This window comes from Dermacentor silvarum, chromosome 2 (genome assembly GCF_013339745.2).
Source record: "Dermacentor silvarum isolate Dsil-2018 chromosome 2, BIME_Dsil_1.4, whole genome shotgun sequence".
Lineage (NCBI taxonomy): Eukaryota > Metazoa > Arthropoda > Arachnida > Ixodida > Ixodidae > Dermacentor > Dermacentor silvarum.
Genome location: NC_051155.1, coordinates 249,133,410 through 249,157,656, shown reverse-complemented (window position 1 = coordinate 249,157,656; position 24,247 = coordinate 249,133,410). Strand labels below are relative to the sequence as shown.

At 45.4% G+C, this 24,247-nt stretch overlaps 2 protein-coding genes across 3 annotated transcripts in view; one reads left to right on the top strand and one right to left on the bottom strand.

Annotated features, from left to right (window-relative positions):
• Positions 1 to 126: 126 nt before the first annotated feature.
• LOC119443097 (transmembrane protein 256 homolog) lies at positions 127 to 8,342 on the top strand. The gene is made up of 3 exons (XM_037708249.2): positions 127 to 488; positions 1,006 to 1,127; positions 8,174 to 8,342. Exons 1-3 carry the CDS (start codon positions 266 to 268, stop codon positions 8,315 to 8,317), a joined length of 489 nt encoding a protein of 162 aa, XP_037564177.1. The 5' UTR covers positions 127 to 265; the 3' UTR covers positions 8,318 to 8,342.
• LOC125943343 (integrator complex subunit 6-like) overlaps positions 5,618 to 24,247 on the bottom strand; it is a 34,836-nt gene continuing 16,206 nt past the window's right edge. The window contains exons 8-11 of one of the 2 annotated variants that reach the window (XM_049662571.1): positions 20,807 to 20,943; positions 18,756 to 18,960; positions 13,299 to 13,439; positions 5,618 to 8,540 (exon numbers count right to left, since the gene is read on the bottom strand). In XM_049662571.1, coding sequence (XP_049518528.1) covers positions 8,365 to 8,540; positions 13,299 to 13,439; positions 18,756 to 18,960; positions 20,807 to 20,943 — 659 coding nt within the window. In that variant the 3' untranslated portion in view covers positions 5,618 to 8,364. The remainder of the gene's footprint in view (positions 8,541 to 13,298; positions 13,440 to 18,755; positions 18,961 to 20,806; positions 20,944 to 24,247) is intronic. The other variant, XM_049662572.1, reaches the window with a different exon arrangement.

Below are 24,247 nucleotides of genomic sequence, written 5' to 3'. Positions count from 1 at the left end.
TCAAATGTTATACATAAATGTAAAAAAAAAAAGAGCTTTAAAATGAAACACATCGTGCTTTTGAGGAACAAAATAATTTTGGCATTATATTCGCAATCAGCACAAATTGATAAGGGAGAAAGTGAATCCAAACAGTATCCGGAAACAGCTGGTGCGAGTTTTACGTGAAAAGCTTGTGTGAACAGTGTGCGGGTGGTGTGCAGGAGAAAAAAAAAAAGATCTGCTGGTGGCGTTCTTGAAGAACTAAAGCAAATCGCCGCCCACAATGAAGTTCATCACGTACGTGTCGGACGCAGTGACAGACAACTTCATTACGCGGTATGTGCGCGGCTACGCGCACGGATCGCCGTCCCCTGCAAGCTCTCCGCACGAACTCTCGAAGCCGCCCTCGTGGGCGTGTCAGCTCGTCAAGAGTGGCGGTGGCTTCGTGCGACTTGCGGGACTGTCAGGCGCACTAGCCGTCGCCCTTGGTGCTTACGGCGCACACGGTAGGCAGCGTACGAACGACGCACTTTGGTACGGTATGACCTTCGATCGCGACCCGGCAGACCTACAAGAGGGGAGTCGAGCAGCTCATGCGATTTATTTGGTATAATGTTGTGCTCGCACTTAGGGCACGGCTGCTAAGCGGTGATGTAGTACTAAAAAGGACCCTCGTAGTACTCTTCGGGCAGCCCTGCCCCGTTTTCCTTTCAGCGGTTGCACAAAAGAAATGTCTTTCGTGCAATTATACCTATACATGTGTCGCTGAGCTTCGGTAACTGAAAGAACAGATGTCACGAGACTTGCTTCCTTCGCATTGCGAAGCAAACGAGCGTAGAAAATGATTAAGTGCTCGTAGAAGTAAAATAAATTAAAAAGAAAATCGGGACGCGAACTTTAAAAACCAACGAGCCGTCGATGCTTGCTGTTGCGAGTCGCAACGCGTTAAGACATTCGCGCGAAATGAACGTTACAATCTCTCGCTAGCTAGACTGCTAATTTACAATTCCTTCCGTCGCGCAGCCCTGTTCAAGCGAGACGACGTACCAGAAGAGCTAAAGGAGGCATACGACCGTGCCAACCACTACCACTTCTTGCACACGCTGGCACTGCTGGGTGTCCCGCTGACAAGACGTCCAGCACTGGTTAGTGCATTTGCTGCGTACAGCAGCACAAGTATTAATGAGCACAGTGTCATTGTGTCACGCACATGCCCTTGTCGGCTTCAGTCTTGTAAATATCCCATCACGCAGCACATGTGGACTGTATATATATATTTTTTTTTGGTGCAAGGGCAACTGTGGCCAAAGAGCGCCAAACAAGTGTGGACTTGCTGCTATGATAAAATATGGCGAGTTGTTAATTTATGGTTTCAGTACTTCTGAACGCAATAATCAGTCATGACAATCGCAGATGCACAGCTTGTCGCAAGATGTTAGGGTCATGGGAACTTAAAAATAGGACAAACTAAGCACAGAATATATGCTAACATGGAAAACATGATGTCACTGTTTCCAGGAATTTTCTACACGTTGGATTTACGACCAGCCATCTGAGAAAGACCCAAGCTGACCAGGAAACAGATTTTTGGAGAGCCCAAGTTTAGAGCTTACTTCTTAAAATTGAGTCCTTAGAATTTCTCAATGAAAGAGCTAATTGTACTTTAACTGCAAGATGGCGCTACAGCAAGGTTCTACATGGCACACTGAAATGAACAAATTTGTGAAATGTTGCCTGTCAATACACAAATTAACACACAAGCTTATTTCACAGAACGACAAGCCTTCCTGATGTAGGTTACAGTTGAAAGAAGTGCTCTTGCCTTGAGCATGTGGCCAATTTGTCAGTCTCGGTGAAGTATAACTTTTGCTCACATGCAAAGTGTGGTTACAGAAGTGAGACTTTCTTAAAATAAGTTGGCATTTCTCTCCTTGTACATGCTTAGCTCATTCTCTGCTGAAATTTATCACAAACAAGACATTTCAATCGGCTAAGGCAAAAACAAGCAAATTCTAGGCACCAAGGCCGCGCAGCAGTTTGTGTCAAAAGTTATTTCTGTACACACTAGTGTCTAGAATAACTGGCTATTAAAATACTTTTCGCACATTTGTTTTGTCATCTACAAGTCCATTTTATAAAATTCCCTAATGGACCGTGCGACTACTTCAAGTCAGTACCACGTGGAAACAAGATAAACTGGCGATACGAGGATATACAGACAGTCAGCTGCTCAGATAAGAGCAGCAGGGCAATCACATGCTCTGTCGTGGCAAAGTTTGTTTCACTGGCACAGCAAAGATGAAATCCATTTCCCGACCTGCTAAGGCATTCCAGACTTGCACGTTGCCCCCTCTGGAACACGCAACCATCCCTGAACGGCTACTTGCTGCCGCTTCCGGCATGCAGTCTCACAAGTTTATGCTAACGCCGTCACGACAGCAGCTTGCATCCCCGCAACGAAGGAAACTTTGCATCTTTTTTTTTAAAAGCAGGCAATTGTGCCAAGTGTTAAAATGAATGACGTAGACTCCAAAATGCAATCTTTCTGCAAAAGTTGAGCAAGAACAGTGCAGCTGCAAGAGCAAAATAGTTTTAGAACATTCTAAGCAAAATATGCACGTCCCTCTAACGGTGACTTCTTTTCAGCAGCTGCTGCATCCATTACGCTGCGGAATAAATTAATGCAGAGCAGTTGGGAGAGAGACACAGAGCATCTCAAGAAGGGAGGAATGCTTGGCAACTGAAAGTAGAGTTTGTGGCAGTTGCTATGAAAGAGTACAAAAGGGATGTCCATGTCGTGTGCAAATTGGAAGGGTAAAAGACTGCAGGTAAAATCTGAGCTTGACACCATTATGTGGGCTGTGCAGCAGCATTGAAAGCAGTGCTGCTGTGAAACTTAGTGCGAGTATATTATAGTTATGGTTGTGCATTTTCCGATTAATTCAATTAAATTTAAAAGCACGCTCCGGTAAAAATATTGATTTAGATTTATACAAAAAATTTGGAATTTAGGCACCCTCAGTTGTGATCACGTGACTTTGACAGGACTACTTTCACTGAAAAAGATGACAAGGTGAAGGCATTTGTCATGGCAATAAACTCTGCACAACCTGCCCATCAAACTGAATTTCGTGATGAAAAATTCAAATGAAGTGCTCTCAAATTAAGGTGCTAGAAGTTGAGCACTCATTTGTATGATGTGTACAGTTTACTACTGGGCACCTGCAGCTACTGCCGATTCGATGGAATGACGCATCTGCAAAAACCTTTGCACAGACCTCGACTGTATGCTTGACATTGTAGACGAGAAGCCTACCTTACCATGTATGCTGCCCCCCCCCCCCCCCCCCTTCCATTTCTGCAACAAAGCAGGCGGTTTTTGAGGTGTGGGCCAAACAAAAAAGGTGAATAACGCAATTAAAGGGCAAGAACTCTACATTTCATTGCACTGTAAAAGAAACCAACAATAAACTCAGATTTTTTAGGATCAACTCCAAAATAAACTCTGAAAATGCAGATCCCTAATCATGGTCTAAGCCTTGCGAAACAATTGTCTGTGGTTGATATGCAGCAAAAGAGCTCTTTGTGTCATGGTAAAATGCAAGTACAAAGTTTTAAGAATCAAGCAAGGGCAGTCATTGAAGACATGCTGACATTTGCCCCTGGTTTACAGACTTATCACAATAAGTTCTGGACTGGTTTATCTGTGTGCTTACCTTCACAAATGCAGTGAAGCTCTGCTCATTCTCCCACTGTGTTGAGTGGCCTGGTCAAGTGATGTGTCACAGCAGTAACAGTGTCACGGTGGCAGGTAGAAAACATTGATATGTATTAATAAAACTACACACTGAGGCCCCATGTAGATTTGAATGTTCCTAATATACTGAAAGCAACACCATTTGATTATTCCCATAAACCAGTTATTTTTACTGAAACCACCGTCTGCTACTAGAAATAATCGACATTTACCTGTGACATGCATATGAATGTTAATTTTTGCTGCATCCAAGACTGGGCATATCACTAAAGGTGCTCCTTTGTGTGTCGCACCACTGTTGTGAGGTGAATAAATTGGCTTTTCCTCCTAGTGTGACGCCACTGAGCAGCAAATGGGCCACACTTCCAGGCAGACCAACCGAACTTGCCAAGAGTCCAGCATGTAGTTGCCATAAAAGTGCTTTATAATTTTTTTGTGAGCAATAATAAGAGCAGTAATCATTTGGAAAATGTATGAAAATATATCATGTGGTATGGAGGTGTAACAGTTGACTCAATCAAAATTTTTCTATGACTGTGGCACAACCTGATGGGTGTGAACAAAAGACTCCAAACTGATTTATTCTGCAAAGTAAATGAGAATGTATATTAAAAAATTTAGCGTTCTTATACGAAAGCTTGCAGCTGCTCAAATAGTGCTGAAATGTTGCAGAGACTAGACATATAGGACACTTTGTGTAAATTGCCTTAAAGAATGCTGCATGCTGTAGAAAGCACTTGTTATAATGACCATCGACACCCATTTGCACACCCACTAGCCGAAGCAGTCTGGGACACCCTTGTATAATTAATTTCTAACCCTGAATCAACCTTCTATGCAATTTCCTTTTTCTCCAGAGATGGGATGCATCTGGATTTTTCTTAGGAACCTGTAAACCCTTTTCGCTCACTATAAACAGATGGCGCTTGCACCGCACCTAGCTATTTATTGCCCCAAGAACTGCCGCGGTTGCGAGAGGGGTGAAATGCAAGAAGGCCCCTGTACTTAGCTTTAGGTGCATGTTAAATGAACACCAGACAGTCGAAATGAATCCCTGCATCCGCTACCGCATCCCTCATAATCAACCGAGAAGATTGAGGATGCTAAACTACAATTGTTATTTAAAATCTGCTAAATATGCTGTATGCAAATATGATGGCCAGATAGCACCGCAAATTTTGTATACACTTGCTTGCGCTTGTAAATATTGATTTTCTGGTCTCCAGCAGCGTCCAACACCATTCACTGAAACTCAGTGCGACTCACAGTATTAGATGTAAGAGCATCAAGATTATGCCGCCCAATGAGTGGGGGTTTGCATATGTTACACAAGAATGTTAGAAGCTGAACGTTTCGTCACAAGCCACAGTGTAAAGGAGTGACAAACAATATTACATATTTTCTGTAAGCCACTAGGAAATTTCAAAACATAAATGCTTTAGGCTCGGAGCACGGGATGGAGAAATGTAGCACAATTTACACATTCACATGTGATGTCGTAGAAAATAAATAAGGTAATGAAATTGCACCAAAAATGATAGTGAGCCAGAAACATTACAACCTGGGCTTCAAGGCATTGGCTATAAATATATTTTTAAAGAAATACGTACCACTGTTTCTACGGAAAACAATTACTAGCTGTGCACAGTACGACAGTGCTCGCACCATTTGGACAAGGTGTAATGAGCTTGAAAGGATAGATACGCGACATTGACATGTCTTCTGAAGCTTTGGCAAAAGTTTTATGCCGTTCATGTAGACATTGTCACGGAAAAATTCCGCAACAGTGGCTTGCTGTGCTGGCGTCGTGCGCAGCCATTGTTAGCAGAGGCAAGCAATAGACACATCGCCACATGAGAAAACATGGCGGCACCCATGGGAGTGTGGTGAAAAGAGTCGATAAACAGTTTCTTTAACATGATTACAATCAGTATATCCTGGCTGTTGTCTTATGTTGTAGAAAGTAATGCAGAAGCTGAATGCCGCACCTGTGGATGGTGAAGTTTTACATTTTTAAACACAAATTTGTAGCACATACATTAGATATTCAGGCATTTTTCTATGAAATGGCATGACCACCATGCAGCTGCTTCGCTGTCCTGGCAGTCGTGACAACTGTGTGCTGTAAGTAGCACAGTCCACTCTTTCAACACGTACACTTAATATGTACAATGCTGATTTATGGATGTTAGGTGGAAGACAGTGCTTTTATTCAGAAATGTCTCCAGTGATGGCATGTACTCCTAACAGCATTTTGTAGCAAAACATTTATTGTTTTCCAACCAAAATGTCTGTGTAAACAGTAATGTGCCCTGTAGGGATGCTGCTGCTTGCAACATCTACGAAGAAAAGACACATAAGCCTGAAAGATAATTCAAGGTAATCTGATGGAGATGAAAGGCAGAGAGTTGAGAGGATAAGATGTGAACATAGGTGCACTTAGATTTGTCTCAATCACAGTCTTGGAGAGCTTACCTTAACAAAGACAAATTTGCATGTCTTCAGTGTAGCCAAATCTCAACACACACTTATATCCAATCTCTAAAGGAAAGAGAATTTACATCAACTTTTTTCATTGTATGGTTGCTCCCTCTAATTGTACCTTTTGAGAAAGAAGACGCTGAAGATATGGCTTGGGTTGCTTCAAAAACAGTAATCTGAAAGACCCATGGCACTGAATAGAAAATGTGGTGTTACCCTGGTATTGCAGTTTTTACTGTTCCATGCAGCTGGAAGAACAAAGCTAAGGTTGAAAGGAATGGTGAGGAACTTCAGACAAGGCAGGGCGCGCAGAACATGGTGTAAACAAGTCCATATTCACACTTAATGCTTTGATGAAATGACACATAGGCACACACTGCAGTTCATGCTTTGTACACGACACACTTCATTCTAGTCTTCAATGCTGAAGACTCAGTGATTGTTAGTAGTCTCCTATGTACAGGTACCTTGAGTGGGGAAACAAAAATGTATGAGATGGACATAAACCCAAACCCAATGAAGCTGCTATGTACACAAAGTAACCAGTCATCAACCCAATAAGTACTATACAGATGGCAATGAGAGTGCCCCCATGAAAGGCAGTGCATGTGCGCTGTACACGTGGCAAAGAAAACATCAATGTATGCCTGGCCAAAGTTCCTTCAACCAGCAAGTGGGAAGGTGCAACTTCTTTCCTTTCCCATAAAAATGGGATACTAGTGATAATGTGGCTGTACAAATAAGAGCACATGGCAAAAGAGCTGGGAGACATACAATATTTACATAACACGGCACTTGAAGATGGGCAGATTGAGATTGCTTCTTCACCTGGACATTCTCGTTAAACAGTACCAAAAAACATGCACACCAGACAGGCTGTTAAAGAAAGGAAGAGTGAATGCAATGAGTCTTACGAGACACAAAACACTTGTTCAACGAAAGTGCTTAGGTCTCAAGACATGTAACTTGCCAGAGAAAAGTTACGCTGCTACAGACTTTTTTTTTTTTAAACACCCTTTTTCTTATATTAAGACTTCCACATTTCATTACTATTTTCTAAAAACTGTCATTGCAGCTCACGGCAACAATAAAAGATCCACCACTCAGTGCCAACTTGTGCTAAATTTCAGATCCAAATATGATGATCAAAAGTATTATAATTGTAGTCTTCACTTTCGTTAAAGGAAATTGTTCTTAAGGCCAGTGGGACACCACAGTTAAACTTAACTAAATGGAGGCGTCATCCTCTTCTTCTATTTGAAAGCATCATTTGCTGTCTTTAACATAAAGTGCTACAAGTGTGCTGAGAAATGACCCTCAGTGTAGCTCTAAAGCTGTTGCTGATAATATCAGTGACATCAGAACCATACTGATGTCTAGCACTGAGTGAAGCACACTGTAATTATTGCTGACAAATGTAGGCCCTGAAGTGGGTTCATTTACTATGAGCCATGGAAAAAAATTCGTTTTACTGGCACTAAACACATGACAGACAGAGAAACCAAGATAAGCATGAATGGACAAGAATAAATGTCGCAAATATGAAATCCCGGTCTATTGTGTGGTCGGTATGCTGTGCCCAACCACCATGCATTGTGTTGTCACTATCATGAAAAAGATTAGAGCTTGTGGAAGAAATGGGCAAATAAAGTTGCGGAATAAAATACAACGAGCTTCAACTGCCACTGTAGAGACACAGAGAAAAACATTAACGATGACAGTGGCAAGTTCATAGCTCTGTCTTTCGAGTACTAACTGAGCCAACAAGTCCTTTCAGTCCTGTCCTGAAATGGGGCCAATTCAGGATAGAAGTTTTAAAGTGCTTGCAAAAGTGAACACCGGTACGCATAAAGAAACTGGTTCTTGAAAGAGTAAAACAAAAGCATAAGTTTCCCAAATTGCCTTAACCCCACTGCTAGTCCGCAAACACACCAACTTGCTTTTCGTTTGCAGGTGGGCAGCCTCCTCTTGTTGGGCATGGGCCTCTTTTGCGGCTCGTGTTATGCATATGCCCTGACAGGCAACCCTTCTGTCAAGTACGGTGCCCCCTTCGGTGGCACTGTGCTCATCCTGGCCTGGCTGTGCATCCTCTTGTGATGAAAATAAAAGTGCATGAAACAGACTACTGTGTGCCACACACTCTACTAAGCCGATGGAAAGGCAGCGGCATCGACCAGCCGCTGCTCAAAGTCCTGCAGCATCTGCATGAGTAGGCGGCGTTTGAAGCGTCCCGCTTCGTGGATGACATGGCGCACCATGCACACTTGTGTTTCCAGGCCCCCCTGCACTAGGCCCAGTAGCTCAAACAGACGCTCAAAGTCTGCAACGAGGAAAGCAAATTACATGCACACTCATCAATAGGTGTGCTTCTGTTAGCACAGCAATGATTTCAATACCATAACCACTGTAATGGCTATGACAGTCTGCTGATAAAGCAAGATTGTGGGTTTGATTCCCTGCCATGGAGGCAGCATGGAAAAACACTTGTGTACAGTCGTCCACACACGTGTCTAGAGATTTTAAACGGTGTACTGCGATATAGACATACTGGTGGGCTAGTTGGTTAATCATGATGGAATATGACAGCGCACTTCAAGACAAGGACATAAGACAGTGAACAAACACGAGCACTTTGATATAGAGAAATTTATATCTGTGCATTGCTCGCCAGTTTGAGAGACAAACGTTTGTGACCAATGGAAGTTGCAAAGATGTCCAGGTAATGCAGTATTCAACCCAGTGCTGTGTTAGTATTACGTTTTCTTTTCTCTGCAGCTTAGTGCTCGAGCGCTCTAGGCAGAAGTGTGCCTGTACCTAAATTTACTGCACACTGAAAAATTCCTACACAAGACTTATGACGATTCTCATGTGACAAATATGGCAAAAGAAATAAACTTAGCTTGGTTTGTGGCCAATGGCATCTGTGTGCAACCTAGCGAAATGCAGAAGCAATAGCATGTGCCACGAATGCTACAATTTAGATGCCATTCGACCAGAGCACCATCCTCCATTCATACTTTGTACTGGCCGCACCATTACAACAGTATGCAGCACAGACAGTGCTGCAGCACACGTGCACAACTTCTTCCAGGTTCTGTGAGGATATTAAAGCGAAAAACCTGAGAACCGTTTAGACCGATGGCAGAAGAAGCTATTCTTCTTCCCTTTTTTCTAACCTCGCAGTTCGCAGCATGATAAACACATGCCGGAGCACGCCATATATAAGACGCGGCCGAGGGAGATGACGATGGCTGCTAGAGCAGGCTTCGTCATAGGGGACGAACAAGGCTTCTTCAGACACAGGCTATTCACTGACATGGACAAAATTGAAAAATGATTGTCGGTGGTTTATGCACAATAACACAAGAGTGCACCAAAAAACTGTCCAGTGCACGTATATCACGTAGTCATCATCACGCAAATCGGCGATACGGTGATACTTTGCTTACCTAATACAGTGGAACCTCGATTAGACGTCCCCCGGTTATGCGACGACCCACATTTTACAACAAGTTGGTTTGGTCCCAGCAAAACCCTCATAGAAATAATGCATTAAAAACCTCAATTATACGACGCAATTTTACGCCAACCTCCGTCGACGACGCCTCCGTCAGTACTGTCCGAGAAAAAAAAAAAAAAAAAAGTAAAGGAAAACAGCACTAAGCAAACACAGGCTGGCGCGTGAACACACTGCAGCTGGCTGATAACGGGTGTGCATACCGTATTCACCCGAGTGTAACGTGACCGCAATTGTAACGGGAGGGGCGACTTTCAAGTCACGCGAAATAATATAAATAAGACCGCGAATGTAACGCGAGATGAACTGAAGAAGAAATGCTACTTTTATTCAAGGAATCGCAATTCGGGAACTTGTTCTCTTCACTCATCATCGTCGTCCGAAGAGGAGACGGGGCTTTCCTTGAACGATATTCTCGGGCTGATCACTTTCGTGGATAGTTTCAATTTCGCGAAATTTCGCGTGACTCGGCACTGAAAACGTCCCCACCAAGTGTTTATACCGCACCAAGAGCGCTGTCGGTCGTACACTTCGAGGGGTTCGGTGTCGGGACAAGCAGAGTCTCGCAAAACCGAAACTATCTCCAGAAGTGATTGCCCGAGAATCATCTTCCGTGCCGTCGAGCTTGTTTGAGATTTAAGTACTTCTTCAATGACCGCACATTTCATTCGGGGTCAGTACCAGGCCACTTCAGGTTCCACATTGCCTTTCCGACTGGCCTCGCACTTTAAGATGGCCTGCCGCTGGTCCTGCCATCCGCAATTCGTCGACGTCGAGACACCGAGCCACGGCAGACTTTCCCAGCTCCTCGGCCATCATACCGAATGCGCTGTGTCGCAACAACGTCGCGAATGAATGGAGTCGAGCCGCAAGAAACCATAGGGTATTGCGGCATCGTAACCAGGCACAAGCACAGCGAAAACGGGGTATATTCCAATCAAAAACAAGTTCCAACTTCGGTCAATTTGTATATGGATTGGATCGAGACAAAGTTGCAGGTTGCCAACGTAGCGCTATAAATCGCGGGATTTAGAGCATTCGTTTTAAAATGTCAAATTTTGCTGTTATTCGACTGTTACGTGAGGGTTTAGTTCAAGCAACAAAAATAATGAAAAATATGCACGTTACATCAATGAATACGGTAATTTCTTTATAATTTAATCTACCTTCCTTGGCGCAGTGCAGGTTCGTGCCGCAGGCTTATTCAGGCGGTCTGTACCCGTTTTTTGGGCAGGACTGAGCGCCACTGCCTATGTTCTTAGTTTTTCGATTATATGACGGCTTTGCGTCATCCCCTGAAAGTCGTATAATCGGGGTTCCACTGTAGTTACGATAGTAGGCATAGATAGATTAGAAAGGACTGGTTTATTAAAGGGATCGTGCTCTTCAAGACATGTACTATTTGTTGCAATGAGGATATTTAGCTATAATTTATTTCATCACTGAGTAATTTCATGGACAATTTACCTGGCACCTTGGACACCTAGGAGGGTAGTAAAGATGGCACTGCTTGAAAGTGTCTTGCGGTCAAATTCAGTCAGCGTTTCCGGTAGGTGACAATAATCACCGCTGGCGCCGTGGGGGCTCAACTTTGAACATGTGTATGAGTGAGTGCGCGATGCCACCGGAACTCTACGATGCACTCTCGTCACATACGGACTGATCGTCACGCCTGACATACCTATGACAACTGGTAGCCTCTCGGGCACTGTTTACGCTGGGTGGCACCACAGGCCTCGCATGCTGGCTATTGCTGTCATTGCTTCAACTTTTGAGTGAAACTGTAATTAATAAAAGACTGCACACTTACAGACTTATACTTGAGAATGTGCAACAAAGCTACTGGTCTTTAGAATACAGTCGCACCCGTTTATAGTGAACTCGATAGTTGAGCGAAAAGTGGTGGTTCCTTTTTGTTCTCGGTGCGTTCTCGCACCTAGCTGCAAAGCTGCATTAGAAACATCTATCTAAAGAACAAAATGTGGCGTCGTACATTTCAAAACTGCAAGCACAGCAGCCCTTCCTTATTTGAGAGCTTGTGATATATTTTACTACCAGCGGGACATGACTATTCCGCACAAGAGAGCTAAGCGTTCTAGTTGGCCGGGAGTGTAAACTTTAGAAACTACTGCAGCATTCCGCCATTATGCGAAGGTGTCCGACACCACGATCTTGGCATTATGACTGCGCGTCAGCCACACAAGAGCTGTAAAATTATGTTATCTATATTGCTTTGGCCGAAAAGAGTGCCTTGTTCGAAAGTCAAAACGTCACTGTGAACCGTTATCAGCATCAGCAACGTGCAAACGCCGCTGAACCATGATCAATATATTGATAACAGCGTTGTAACCGCTGAACCTTTACGACATTGCATAGCCACAGCGCGTGGTACAGCATTCTCGCTGACTCGATCGGGCTGCGTCGACAGGAACGCTTGAGCAGCCATTGTTCCCATGATGGAAGGATATAAGTGGTCGTTGATGAAATTGATGAAACAGGCGTAATGCACAGACAATTGCGCGAAAACGAGAGTGACACCATTGTGACATCCGATATTGCACCGGTGTACATGCCTGTGCAAGCCCCACGCCATGCTGTTTACGTAGGACGCCACCTCCCTGGAGGCATGCCTTGAAAGCGCTTCTGAAATCTGCCCACAGTGGTCGCTCATTCATCTTGAAGACCGTATAATCAAAATATAATGTATGCTTATCTGCCTATTCGTCGGCACTAAATACTTCCAGCAGCTTGAGAAGTGATTGCATCCCCATTAGGAGAAGCGCACTTGCAGCAGGGGCGCAGCGAAGCGTTCAATATATCGAATGCGGCTGTGAATGGGCATTCGATATACGCATTGTGCAGCTCTATACATTTGCACAGAATTTCGGAGGTGATGCTACAGCTGTGTGATATAGAAAATAATTCCGTATATCGGGGATCGACTGTATAACTTCACCATATCATTTAAAAAATTTGCATTACTCTAGGGTTTAGAGAAGTGGTGCAACACATTTGACTGCTTCATATCGCTACAATGCTCGATGCTTGTGACTTATACTCTGCTGCTACTGCAGTGTATATGTACGCAACATACAGTTGAATGCGCAGCACAGCTGGGTTCTAAATGTTGAAAAATGTACATCAAGGCTACTCCAGCATCCGGCTGACACAGCATGCTTTTGGGGAGACAATCCCGGATCTCAAGCTACTTCAAGAGAGCTACAATTAAGTGGGACAGCAATTTTTCTCTCTAGAAATCCATGCCTCTACTTCACAGATTTCTGCCAAAATCAATTGATGCAGATGCTTCCATGGGAGGCCACTATTTCGTCGGCCTGTGTGAGTAAATTGAAGCTGCCAAGCTCAATTTGTGACAGCCTCAGCCAGTTAACAAATAACAGTTAGGCCAGCAGTCTAGCCAGTGAGTGCTTCCTGCTTATTATAATTAGGTTTTTTGTGTAACAGGGACAAAAATGAACTGTACTGAGAAAACTGTGGAGCAATGCATGCCCATAGCTGAAATGTCAAACTAGCCGGCACACACCAGGCCATGAGACTCACTTCTGCCCGGTTTCCTGACTTCCTTGAGGAGGCACCCCCTGATAAGACCATTGTCACGCCATGGTGGAGCCACCTGGCCATTTCTCTCTTCCCAGGCGACTGGTTCGTTAGGTGCCCAGCCATTGCTTGCCTCCTCTTCTGCTGTGCATGGACAGATGCACTAGTTAAAACAATCCATGGGACCTGTTGCTGTGCAATGCTGCTGCAGTACTGTAAAAAGCATAAAACTCTTTCACAGCTGCACTTACTGAAACTTCATTTCCTCCTTTGAAAGGAGAGAGCCGCATGTTCAGTTGATAACTTTCAAAAATATCACTTATAATGTACATTCATTGGACAAACAAGCACACAGAATGCCCAGTTGCCCATTGCTCCATTCAAGTATTGCATTGGATGTGGTAAATAAATGAACTTGAAGTTGATGTGACACCAGTAAAAGTACTATCCTCAAGGTGACTGACCATGCTTAGTCTACCCATGAAAGGTAAAAATTGTTACCCACACGACTGCAGCACAAAGCTACTACAAAGGAAACCAATACGGGTTTCTCAGAAAGAAACCTTTGCAGTTGAAGAAAAACACAGGCACCATGCCAAACTAAACAGCTCACAATATCTTGCTACTTTCTGGAGAATGCATGCTAGTGGTTGTTCCACTCACAACGCAATCATGTAAATGATACTCAATGCAGTGGTCACATTACCACACATGCGGTTTTTTGGTGGTGGGCATATCATTGCACAGCTTCACACATGCCACCTTGCACAACCTCCACTGTCAATGGCTTCCTTTGCTAGAATTATACGAATGTTTCAGCAAGAATTGATAGAAATACAGAGTTGACAAGGCATACCATAGTGGGCATTTGCTTTTTAATCTGCTTCTGTCAATACAATGTGCCAATAGTTACAGAATATCTTTTATGGCTTATGTTAATATGTGCTGACATGTTTCTTTGACGATAGGTCGATACAGTAGAACCCCGCTGTTACGTCGTTTTCGGCCGGTCCCGGCACAGCTCCCATAGAACCCAATGCATTGGTAACCCCGCTATTGCGTCGCAACTGTGGGACCGTTCCCGCATTATACGTTGCGAACTGCCACCCCGCGCCGGCCCAAGCGGCCATTTTGACTTTTCATGTCGCTTGGCTTGGTGGCTTGACGATGGCATTGGCCACCCAAAGTGCGGGGGCGACAACTATGACGTATTTTCGGTTTCCGCCAGCAAAAGCATGGCCTTTGAGATCCGTATTTGCTATCTAATGATGTTGTCTATGACGCGTTGTGGCCCTAAAATGTGTTGTGGCGCATACATGTTCCGTATAAAGTCCAAGGGCGATAACGCCGTCGCCGCGCGCCGTATGTGCAAGTGAAAGCGTGCGAGGGGAGCCGACGACCGTGTCTAAATTTCGCGCACGCAAGAAAGAAAAGCAGGGAGGAAGCACATCTTCTTTCGTTTCGCTCGAGGCACCGGCGAGGGAGCGAGGGGGGAGGGGGAGGAAGGAAAATCGAGCGGCGTTGTACTCTAGCATCAATTGACTGCGTACTGTGCGGCGGCATGCGGGCTAATCTTGAAAGCGATCTGTGTTGGGGGCAGGTTCTACGCAGTGTAGGTGCTTCGACAGCTCGTAGCTTTGTGCATGCTGTGTGTTCTCAGCGCTCAGTTTGCATAGAAGTGATAGACAACAGCACGAAGATCACTTCGCTCGCTGCTGCAGCGGCGCTTCCTCACGCCAGCGTTTGACAATGTGTGTCCGTGCTCATCGAGTCTGATGTGTTCATGTTTGCCTGTGGGCGCTGACACCATGCTTGTTAATATAGTTAATAAGCGAATGTTTACAAGTTTATACGGGCGATAAAACTACTATCCTTACAATGCATAGCTGTCTACTAATTTGCTATCGCAATCGATGCTTCAGCTTTCGGGTGAAACTACGACTTTTTTTCACACATAAGAATTAAAATTATATAGTGTGCAGTTCAACACTACTCTCATTTCTCAATTTTTCCTATTTCTCGGCTCTTGTGTTTCCCGACTCTTAAGTTTTCTTTTTTACGTTCCCGTGAAAAACATATCAGCAGGGTTCTACTGTATGAGGTTGAGGTCGGTATGAAGGCTTTATCTGACACGTGATTAATGAAAAAAATTCACGTATTCTTGAATTGCCTACTCAGATTAGCGGTGCATGACATCACACGGCTCTCTACTAGGTAAGGTTTTCCTCTTGCAGTTTCCCCATTTATTTAGCACATTAGGCCTCCCACCTGTGCAACATTTACCTTCACTAGCAAGTGTTTGCAACGATGCATGAAGAACCTAGCTACTATTTATGACATCATACTGTGGCAGCTGGGCAAGCCTTTTACAGTAAAGGAAAGTTAATTCGCACCTCATTAATTCAAACTTTTGGATAATTCGAACTGACTGTCGCAGTCCGGCCACGCAGCATAGGCGTCTATGGATAAACCAACTCGTTATTTCGCAAGTGCATCGGCTCCTCCATGAATGGGCTTCTTCAATTTTCCACTTCTGGCTACCTGCGGGCTGCCAGGGCCAGCCAGCGCGCCTTCGTTTTTTCTCGGGTTGCTCCGCCGACCGCATGACGCACTTCCTCCGCGCGCTCGTTTTACTCGGGCTGGACGGTTCTGGCTACCCGCGGGCTGCCAGAACCTGCCAGGACGATTTTGTTCTGGCTGCTCTCTGGAAGTTCTCTGGCTGGCAGACGACAAAAAGAGGCGATGAGCGCTCGCCGCCATCTTTGTGGGGACTCGACGGATTGCAGCGCGGGCTCTTGAGGACTTTCACCTCGCTCCTGGCTTGCGTCGAGCGCGCGCCGCCCCGGTTGTTGTGGTTTCGGACTTCGTCTCCCGTACTCGTCGGCGCGGTGCATGGATCGCTGATTGCGTTGCTTCTAGCGTTATCTTACTAGGGTTCTAATGCACCGTTCCGCCTTGCGAGGCGGTGCCATACGAGCGGCGGCGAACCATTTGAAGCTTTCTTTTGTGTGTTTGTGTGTGTGTGTATGCCATGAATTCTTCTTCCCCGCCGTAAACAGCGCGCGCGGCGCTGTCACCGTGGGCAGCTGTCGATTATGCTTGCATGGTATTTTCATCATGTTCCGCGCAAGTTGTTCGCGAAGTTGTAGACGCTCAATTTACACACATCGCGGTGCCTCTTCGGTTCATCTTTCTCTAGTGGTATCTCTTTTCACATCGCTCGCGTATATGCGGCGATATATTTTTTGTGCAGTTATATAGCGAAGGCGTCACAGCTAGCCCACGTTCGCTCCGTCTATCCGTCGTATGCTTGGACACTGGCAGCTCGAAACTGCCGTTGATGTTAAAGGAATGCACTGAGATGAGCAGTGGCCACACGTATATTAGGTTAATTATTGCTCTCATGATAAAGCTTTTCTATGGCCACAGGTGGCGCGCATTTTCATGCGCCAGCCGCAGCCGCCAGCTCCTTCAGCACAGGAGCAGAATTGAAAGGAGCACTATCAACCGAAACAAACTTTCTGAAATCGAATTCAAGCATGTTGATCAGCACGAAATTTTATGCGCAATGACGTACCCGTTTTTTCGTGTCTTGTCAAATGACTTCAAATGTTGCCGGTGGCCGACCTCCTCGAGGCATCCTCGAGCGATCGCTTTAGCGCGATTATTTACGTGCGATTTTGCGTCTTGGCATCAGACTCGTCACAGGCCGTTTGTTACGCTGTGCAAAGTGAGATGCCCAGTCGCGCGAACTCTCGCAAAAGTGATGGTTTTCCCGAATACAGCTGTATATTTTCACGGTGGCAACGCAGAAATGGGCCGACTACGCCGCACTCGTGCCGCCCACACCAGTCGCTGCCATCTTGGTAGCTTGTTTACATTTATCACGCGGCCAGCGCTGTCCCGGCGTTCGATTTTGCAAACTTCGGGCAGCTCCAGGTTGTCTTGGGATCCCAGCTCACGTAACTTCCTATCAGAACCGGAACTAGCTGGCTGCCGTCTGGCTGCCAGCAGGCTGCCAGAACTCCGAAAATCGAAGAAGCCCACTATTTCGAACTGCGTGCCACCGAACTGCGTGCTGCCACGCTGTGATAAAAAAAAGGAACCCGCGCAGTTATGACGATAGTGCTGACCGAAAAAAAGAATGAAAATGGAAAAAGTGCCGTCCCTAGGAGCGTTTGTCAGCCAAGGAAGAGCGGGCATAGCCTTCGAGACGAGAGCATGGTGTGAACTTGATAGCATGCGCTGCCCGTCTTGGAGGCCATAGAGCGGGCCACTGCAAGCCAAGCTAGCGGAAAGTCCAACATGGCAGCCTCGAGATCGGGTAGCATGGCTCGGAACGAGCGATTTAGTCCGACGATTTATAACTTTGGGGCCTAAATTCATCCGGAAAATTGGTCGCAAAATTGCATTAGCTCTATGGGAACCCTGACAGTGCATATATGAAGTCCGGATTAACCATCAAGTCCAAAAAATGCATCGGCTACTGTAATGAAGGCGCTCGGTGTTGCGGGCCTATATTTCAACTTCAAGGAGGGTGAAGATGAAGCTCTGTGTCACTTTCGTGCTTTGGAATACAAACTGAAGACTTACGCTATCAGAAAAGAAACGAAAAGTGATCACAGATTATTTTGGTCAATAAATATTGTGAGTTACAAGTGCTTTCTAGCAACCCGGTCTCAATTCTGGCTGTTTTTCAATGACTTCGTTAGTTCGAGTACGGTTTAATTCGAACTTGTGAAGTGTCCCTGTGAAATTTGAACTAACGCATCTTTACTGTATTCAAGTACAGGAGCTCTCTCTAAAAAAAAGTTCACCGTCGATTACGATATTCCCTAACACGAAATTTGAGCGCAGCTGTATACGTGTTTTCATTTCGCTATATGTTGACTGGCGCGGACAATCTGTCTCGTGCGGCACATTGCAAACGAAGCGAAGTGTGGCGCGACTGCCTCATTAAGGGGGGACATGGGTTGTGGAGATGTGTGGACATCGCGAGAAACAGCGCGCGGGTGACACGCTGCTTCTCGATTCACAGACATCCCAGACGACGCGAACTACTCTGGCAACATCTCGCAGCCATTGTTGCCAAAGTGTGCATCTTGCGTGACACTACGCTTTTCCTCTCATGCTTTCCTCCTCGCACTCTCTTTGCTATCGCCGTCTTTGATCTCCTGCTGCGCTCCGAGTTTGCTCTTTCATCTGCTGCGCTGACTCGCTTGGTTACGAGTGACAACGCCGATGCTCGCTGCAGAAACGGCTGCCTAAGAGCTGTGCTCTAAACATTTTTGGTGGTTGGCTGATGACTACAAAAACAGGTTCTACAAAAACAAGTTGTTTGACACGAGAAAATATGGCTGGCTTTAAATGTTGGAATGTTTATGGCACTGCTAGATGATTTAAGTGCTGCTCAGATGGTCAGTCCCCTTGCCACAGCTTTCTTCAAGGTCATTAACTCACCCCTGGGTGGACTCCGCTTGGCAGTGGGAGGCTCGGGAGTAGAAGGGGGGGTTGGCATGGGGCTCCGGCTGCGGGTGAAGTTTCGGGGCAGAGGTCCTGGCCGCCGCTTGGCCCTGGGTCCCCCAGGAGCCTCAGCTGCAGGTCGCTTGTGCCCCCGTGCCTGGCTGGCTGCTGGGTCCAAGTCTGCTTCATCCACCATCATGCGCTGCAATGAGCAAAGTTTTGTGCATCAGACAAAGGAGGATGCTACACAAATTTCACAGATCCCAGGCCAGCACAATTTGCATATGAGTGGAGATCATCATCATCAGCCTACATTTATGTCCACTGCAGGACGAAGGCCTCTCCCTGCGACCTCCAATTACCCTGTCTTGCGCTAGCTGATTCCAAGTTGGGCCTGCAAATTTCCTAACTTCATCACCCCACCTAGTTTTCTGCAGTCCTCGACTGCGCTTCTCTTGGCAGCCATTCTGTAACTCTAATGGTCCACCGGCTATCGACGCGAGCTTATGACTTGCGCTTACTGGGAATTCCTTGTACAAGGGGAACAATTGCAAGCCCATATACCAATCACGAAAGAAGTTCCACGGGTTACTCAGTCTTTTCAGACAGGTATAAAGACACACTGCTTCCGTCAGTGTAGCGCGCGTGCGGCCCCGGACATCTAAAGGCATCACAGACCTGTTATTGCTCTGTTTCAGTAGCAACTTAATGAGGGCTAGTTGGTTCATAATTAGAGCAAAGGTATAAGTAACAGCACGAAAGGAACAAGGACGACAAAGAAACGAAGACCACAGGACAAGTGCTGTCCTGTCTTCGTTCCTTTGTCGTCCTTGTTCCTTTCGCGCTGTTACTTTATACCTTTGCTCTGTTTCGTGCGGCTAGGAGCCACTAAGAAGGTTGCAAGGTGCTGGGAAGCCCGCGCCTATTTAAAATGCTAGGGTCTCGTTCGTTATCGGAATTAACCAGACAAATCGCTCCACCAACTAAGAATGGCCATGCACCACCATCCACTGAGTGGAGACACCCAGTAGCAAATAGTAGCTCTAACCACACCTAATGACCCTTACGGTTTTTAAGTGCCCTTAATCATAGGATGTTTGGTGCACACTCAAATGAGTTGGCTGTATGCATGGCAGCAGAATTGTTAAGAAACTTGGCAGATTGTTTGCACTTCTCCTCATACACATATTGATAATTTGTACATACGGTCAGCTTTGCTGAATGAAGGCACAGAGAATGAAGATAAATGTGAGGCTTACATGACTAGCAAGTATGATTTGAGAAGCAATTAAGCTTTCCTCTACTTCGCATGATTCATTCAGCTAAGACAGCACAAGATAAAGGGTAACAAGGTTAGCATGCTTAATGTATTTACAATGAAACAACATATTCTGTCCACAGCCTTTGTCAAAAGAAACAATTTCAACGCCAATAGAAATGTGAGCAGTGAGCTCTGGCTGCATCGTGTCACACCCATGGAAATCCCTGTGCTAAAAATTTTTGTAGGGTGAGGATGGGAATTTACTTCCTTCCATGGAGCTCTTAAGCATTCTGGATGCAGCAAAAGACCGACTCAGTCATTCACATAGTGGTCTCATTTCATTTGACAAAGAAAGACCAGACATGCCTACACACTTTTCTGCAACATGACAGCGTGCTATCTACATCTCCAGGAGTTCTGAAAGAGTCCCTTGTTCTCCAGTGGAGTCAGTAGATGACAACAATTTACATCAAAGGCTGCCATTCTTGATGCTTGTATGCACAGACTGATATAATTTGTATTATAGTAATATTTTGAACACTGTTATCGACCAGACAGTCCAATATGTATTTGAACTAAGTAAAATGACTGCTGGGGTGGTTTGTACATGTTCATAGCTAAAAATCGAGCACAAAAACAAGACAGGAGAAAGAGAGATGACTGGACAGGTGCTCAGTTGACTGAGCATCTGTCCTGTCTTGTTTTTATGCTCGGTTTCTAGACATGCATATTACCTGTCATATGGATGCGACAAACATCTCTGGAATGCAAACACAAAAAAACTAGCCTTTTCAATCTTGAACGGGTTTCCAAACATGTGCTGTCGTACAGGTGTAGATTCAATTTCCCGCAATGGTGTGGGCATCCGCTTAAGGTATTCCTGGTAGTTACCCATTTGGCTCACGGGAAGGTTGTGCAATTGTTCTGCATAAATAGCACATCAGCACACAGAGCATAGAAACCATTAGTACCAAGGCACAAGCACCGAAGCTCTAATGGTCCAAAAAAAAAAAAAAAAAGCCCTTACAAAACACAACGACATGTAAAAAAAAAAAAAAAATACGGGGAAACTCATGCAAGTTTCTAACACTTCTCTAACTAACAGCCATAAACACAACACTGTTTTTCCAAACCTTCAACAAGCATCCCTAACTGAACTACGGCCATAAAGGCATAAAAGTGGCATAACTAAAGGACAAGCAGCGAACAAATCAACAGACAAAGAGCTATTCAATACCAACACAACTATAGGGCCATAATAATGTGACAGGCAGTGGAAAGCCACATACCTTTCACCTACAAGATCTTGTGGATTCAAAAGTGCATAATGTTGCATTACGCACGGGCCAAACTAGACTGAATACGTAATTATTGCTCCTACATGCAGCCCAGTAGAAAGCACAACCGATGATGAGAAATACGAAACAATGAGTGCAAAGAAGGCATCAGCTAATGCTTCTCTTGGAAGATTTCCTGAAAGTGCAACCTTTAACAGCAATGTTCTCTATTACTGGTTAACTTTCTTCCACCGAACAAAAACAGGGGGGTTCCAAGGGTGTACTAAGTGTTCATGTTTAGTATCTCTTTCAGAGCCATGCACTCAGTTTTGGCAACAGAAAACACTCTGCTCATAATGATAAGAAAGACCAACTTGTCACTAGCATCTTAAATACACATGCATAAATACGCATGCCTGCATTGTTCTTCCTTACTTTTGTCAATTCGTCTTGGCCAATGTGATTATTTTAGTCAGTTCGATCCCAACTACAGTCCAGCCAAGCACAAATACATTTCTATGGGCCAAAACTTTTGTTATTTCGATCATGAAATTGGCCCTCACTGAATTAATCGAAGTTGGTGATCAAAATAGCTGCAGTGTCTGACTTGACAAGGCACAACAAATGCTTCGAACATGCATCATCTCCTGCCGAAAACACCTATCTTTAACTTGCTCTAAGAGAACAGCTCAAAATGAATGACTACAGTAATTTACCCTTTTGTAATGCACACCTTTTTTTCAAGGAAAACTGGTCCAAAATTCACCAACGATTACAATACTCCCTAATGCGAAATTTGAGCGCAGCTTCTTAGGTGTTTTGAATTCCACAGGTTGCATTGCTGACTGTTCAGAAAGTATGAACACGAGAACGCGTGGCTTGTGCGGAGCGCATTCTTTAGTGGTGGCAGTGCAGGCGATGTAGCACATTTACAGTGGGTCCGAAGCCCATGCCAGCACTTTGTTTCCATATATGGTATCAGCAGACATGCATGCTGCATGCCTTGCTAATGACATCATCGGCGACTGGGTGACGGCACACACTACTATGGCGCCATTTCATAGCAGGTTGCCTCCATGGAGCACATCTCATGCGGTACTGTGTTTTTCTCCTCATGCTTCCGCTGTAACCTCCTCCGCTTTCCTCCTCTCTCTTCACTATCGCTGTCTTTCAACCTCCGCTGCACTTTGCTCGTTCTGCCGGTCACGCCGATGCTCAACGCAGAAACGGGCGCCTAAGGGCTGCGCTCTAAAAATTACCTGCTTGGTGCAACTGGATAGGAAACCAAGACCCCGTTCGCGGTGCTCATAACAGGCTACCATCAAAGCCAGCCTAGCCAGGGCCGGTACAGTAGAACCTCGTTAATCTATTTTTCGGGATGATACGTGTTTTTTTTTTCTTTTCCCGATAATACAATTTGGTTGGTTAATATGTTGAATGATACGATTTTCGGATGATACACTTTATTTTCCGGTTCCTGTGAAGATTGCATCAGTGAGGTTCCACTGTATTTTGTAGTGATGTCATTTCCTGATGCCAATGTCTTTCGGCGCTTTTCGTGTTCGTGAGTGGCCGCTTTTGAAGCTCCGCCCGTGGCGGAACGCCGCTAGACCACTCACGAACGCAAAGAGCACCGAAAGACATTGGCATCAGGAAAAGGCATCGCTACAAAATACCGGCCCAGCATCATCAGAATTGACAGCACAAGATGGCAACAAAACAAGTTCCCACGTGGCATGACAGCGCGCCACTTTCAGTCTTTAAGAAAGCTTATTCAAAAGATAAGTTGTCTTACATGCTAAGCTAGAGGCGATAAGTCGTGTCATGTGTTTTTGGCATCTCAGAGAACTGCATGTGTCGCAGGAAGAACTAGCGAAGTGGTTAATCTAGGCATGGGCCACCATCCCATTTGTGACTGTTGTGTAGTCGTTAAATGCAGAATATCAAATGCGCAACGGACCATATGGAAGGTTACATGGTATGGTCCATAGACAGTGATGAAGAGCTGTCGGACAGTGATGACAACAGAGATTAGGCTGGTTTCATTGCTAATTCGCTGGTTTCATTTTTTTCTGATTGCCAGAATTGGAGGCATGCTACATTTTACTTGTTAAAAAATTAGGTTTGAACTAGACTTCTACTTTGTTTAGAAGCTCTAATGTCCTCTTTAAGTAAGTTTTCTACTTTGACCCCAAAAAAAGTGGGCAGGCTTTCAATTCAGGGCTATGCTAGAATCTAGCGAATACAGTGGAATCTCGATGATACAATCACGGCTAATACGAATTTTCGGATGATACGAATTTTTCTGTGGTCCCGGCCGAGCCCCATTACTTTGCAACGTGGTAGAGAACAGTTGTTACGAATCGATTTTCGACCCGTGTCGGTGCCGGTTGATACGAATAAACGCCGCCCCACCGACGGCCGCGAAAGAGAACAGCGCGCAGTCACGCGCTTTCTCCCTTTTAATTTTGGTACGGAGGCGCGGACGCGGCACCGGACAGCGCGGAGCCCGCGACTGGGCGCGATGAGTTTGAAGCGGTGGCGCTTTTGTTGCTTTTCCTTTTGTGCTTTTCACCACGCAGGCGTGGGGAAGCGCGGCCGCCACAGCGAGTGAAGGTTCGTGCGGTCTATCGCTCCAACGGAAACTGAGCGGCGTAAGCACAATGCATACAAAGGTCAGAGCCGTGTGGAGATCGCTTTCAAGATACGGTGCGCACAATAACACCGACATCCGGCACAGGCACAAAGTACAAGAAGGCAGTTGATACGAATAAATGCGGCCCCACCGACGGCCGCGAAAGAGAACAGAGCGCAGTCACGCGCTTTCTCCTTTTCTCTTTTGGTGCGGAGGCAGCGCTGGACAGCGCGGAGGCCGCGACTGAGCGCGAAGAGCTTGACGCCGGGCGCTTTTCTTCCTTTTGCGCTTTTCCCACGCAGGCGTGGGGAAGTGC

Bases quoted from the DNA above. Each gene is read 5' to 3' on its own strand.
- LOC119443097 (XM_037708249.2), top strand. From the start codon at position 266: ATGAAGTTCATCACGTACGTGTCGGACGCAGTGACAGACAACTTCATT. The intron at 489-1,005 runs GTAGGCAGCGTA...TCCGTCGCGCAG, and splicing joins TGGTGCTTACGGCGCACACG to CCCTGTTCAAGCGAGACGAC. The intron at 1,128-8,173 runs GTTAGTGCATTT...TTTCGTTTGCAG, and splicing joins TGACAAGACGTCCAGCACTG to GTGGGCAGCCTCCTCTTGTT.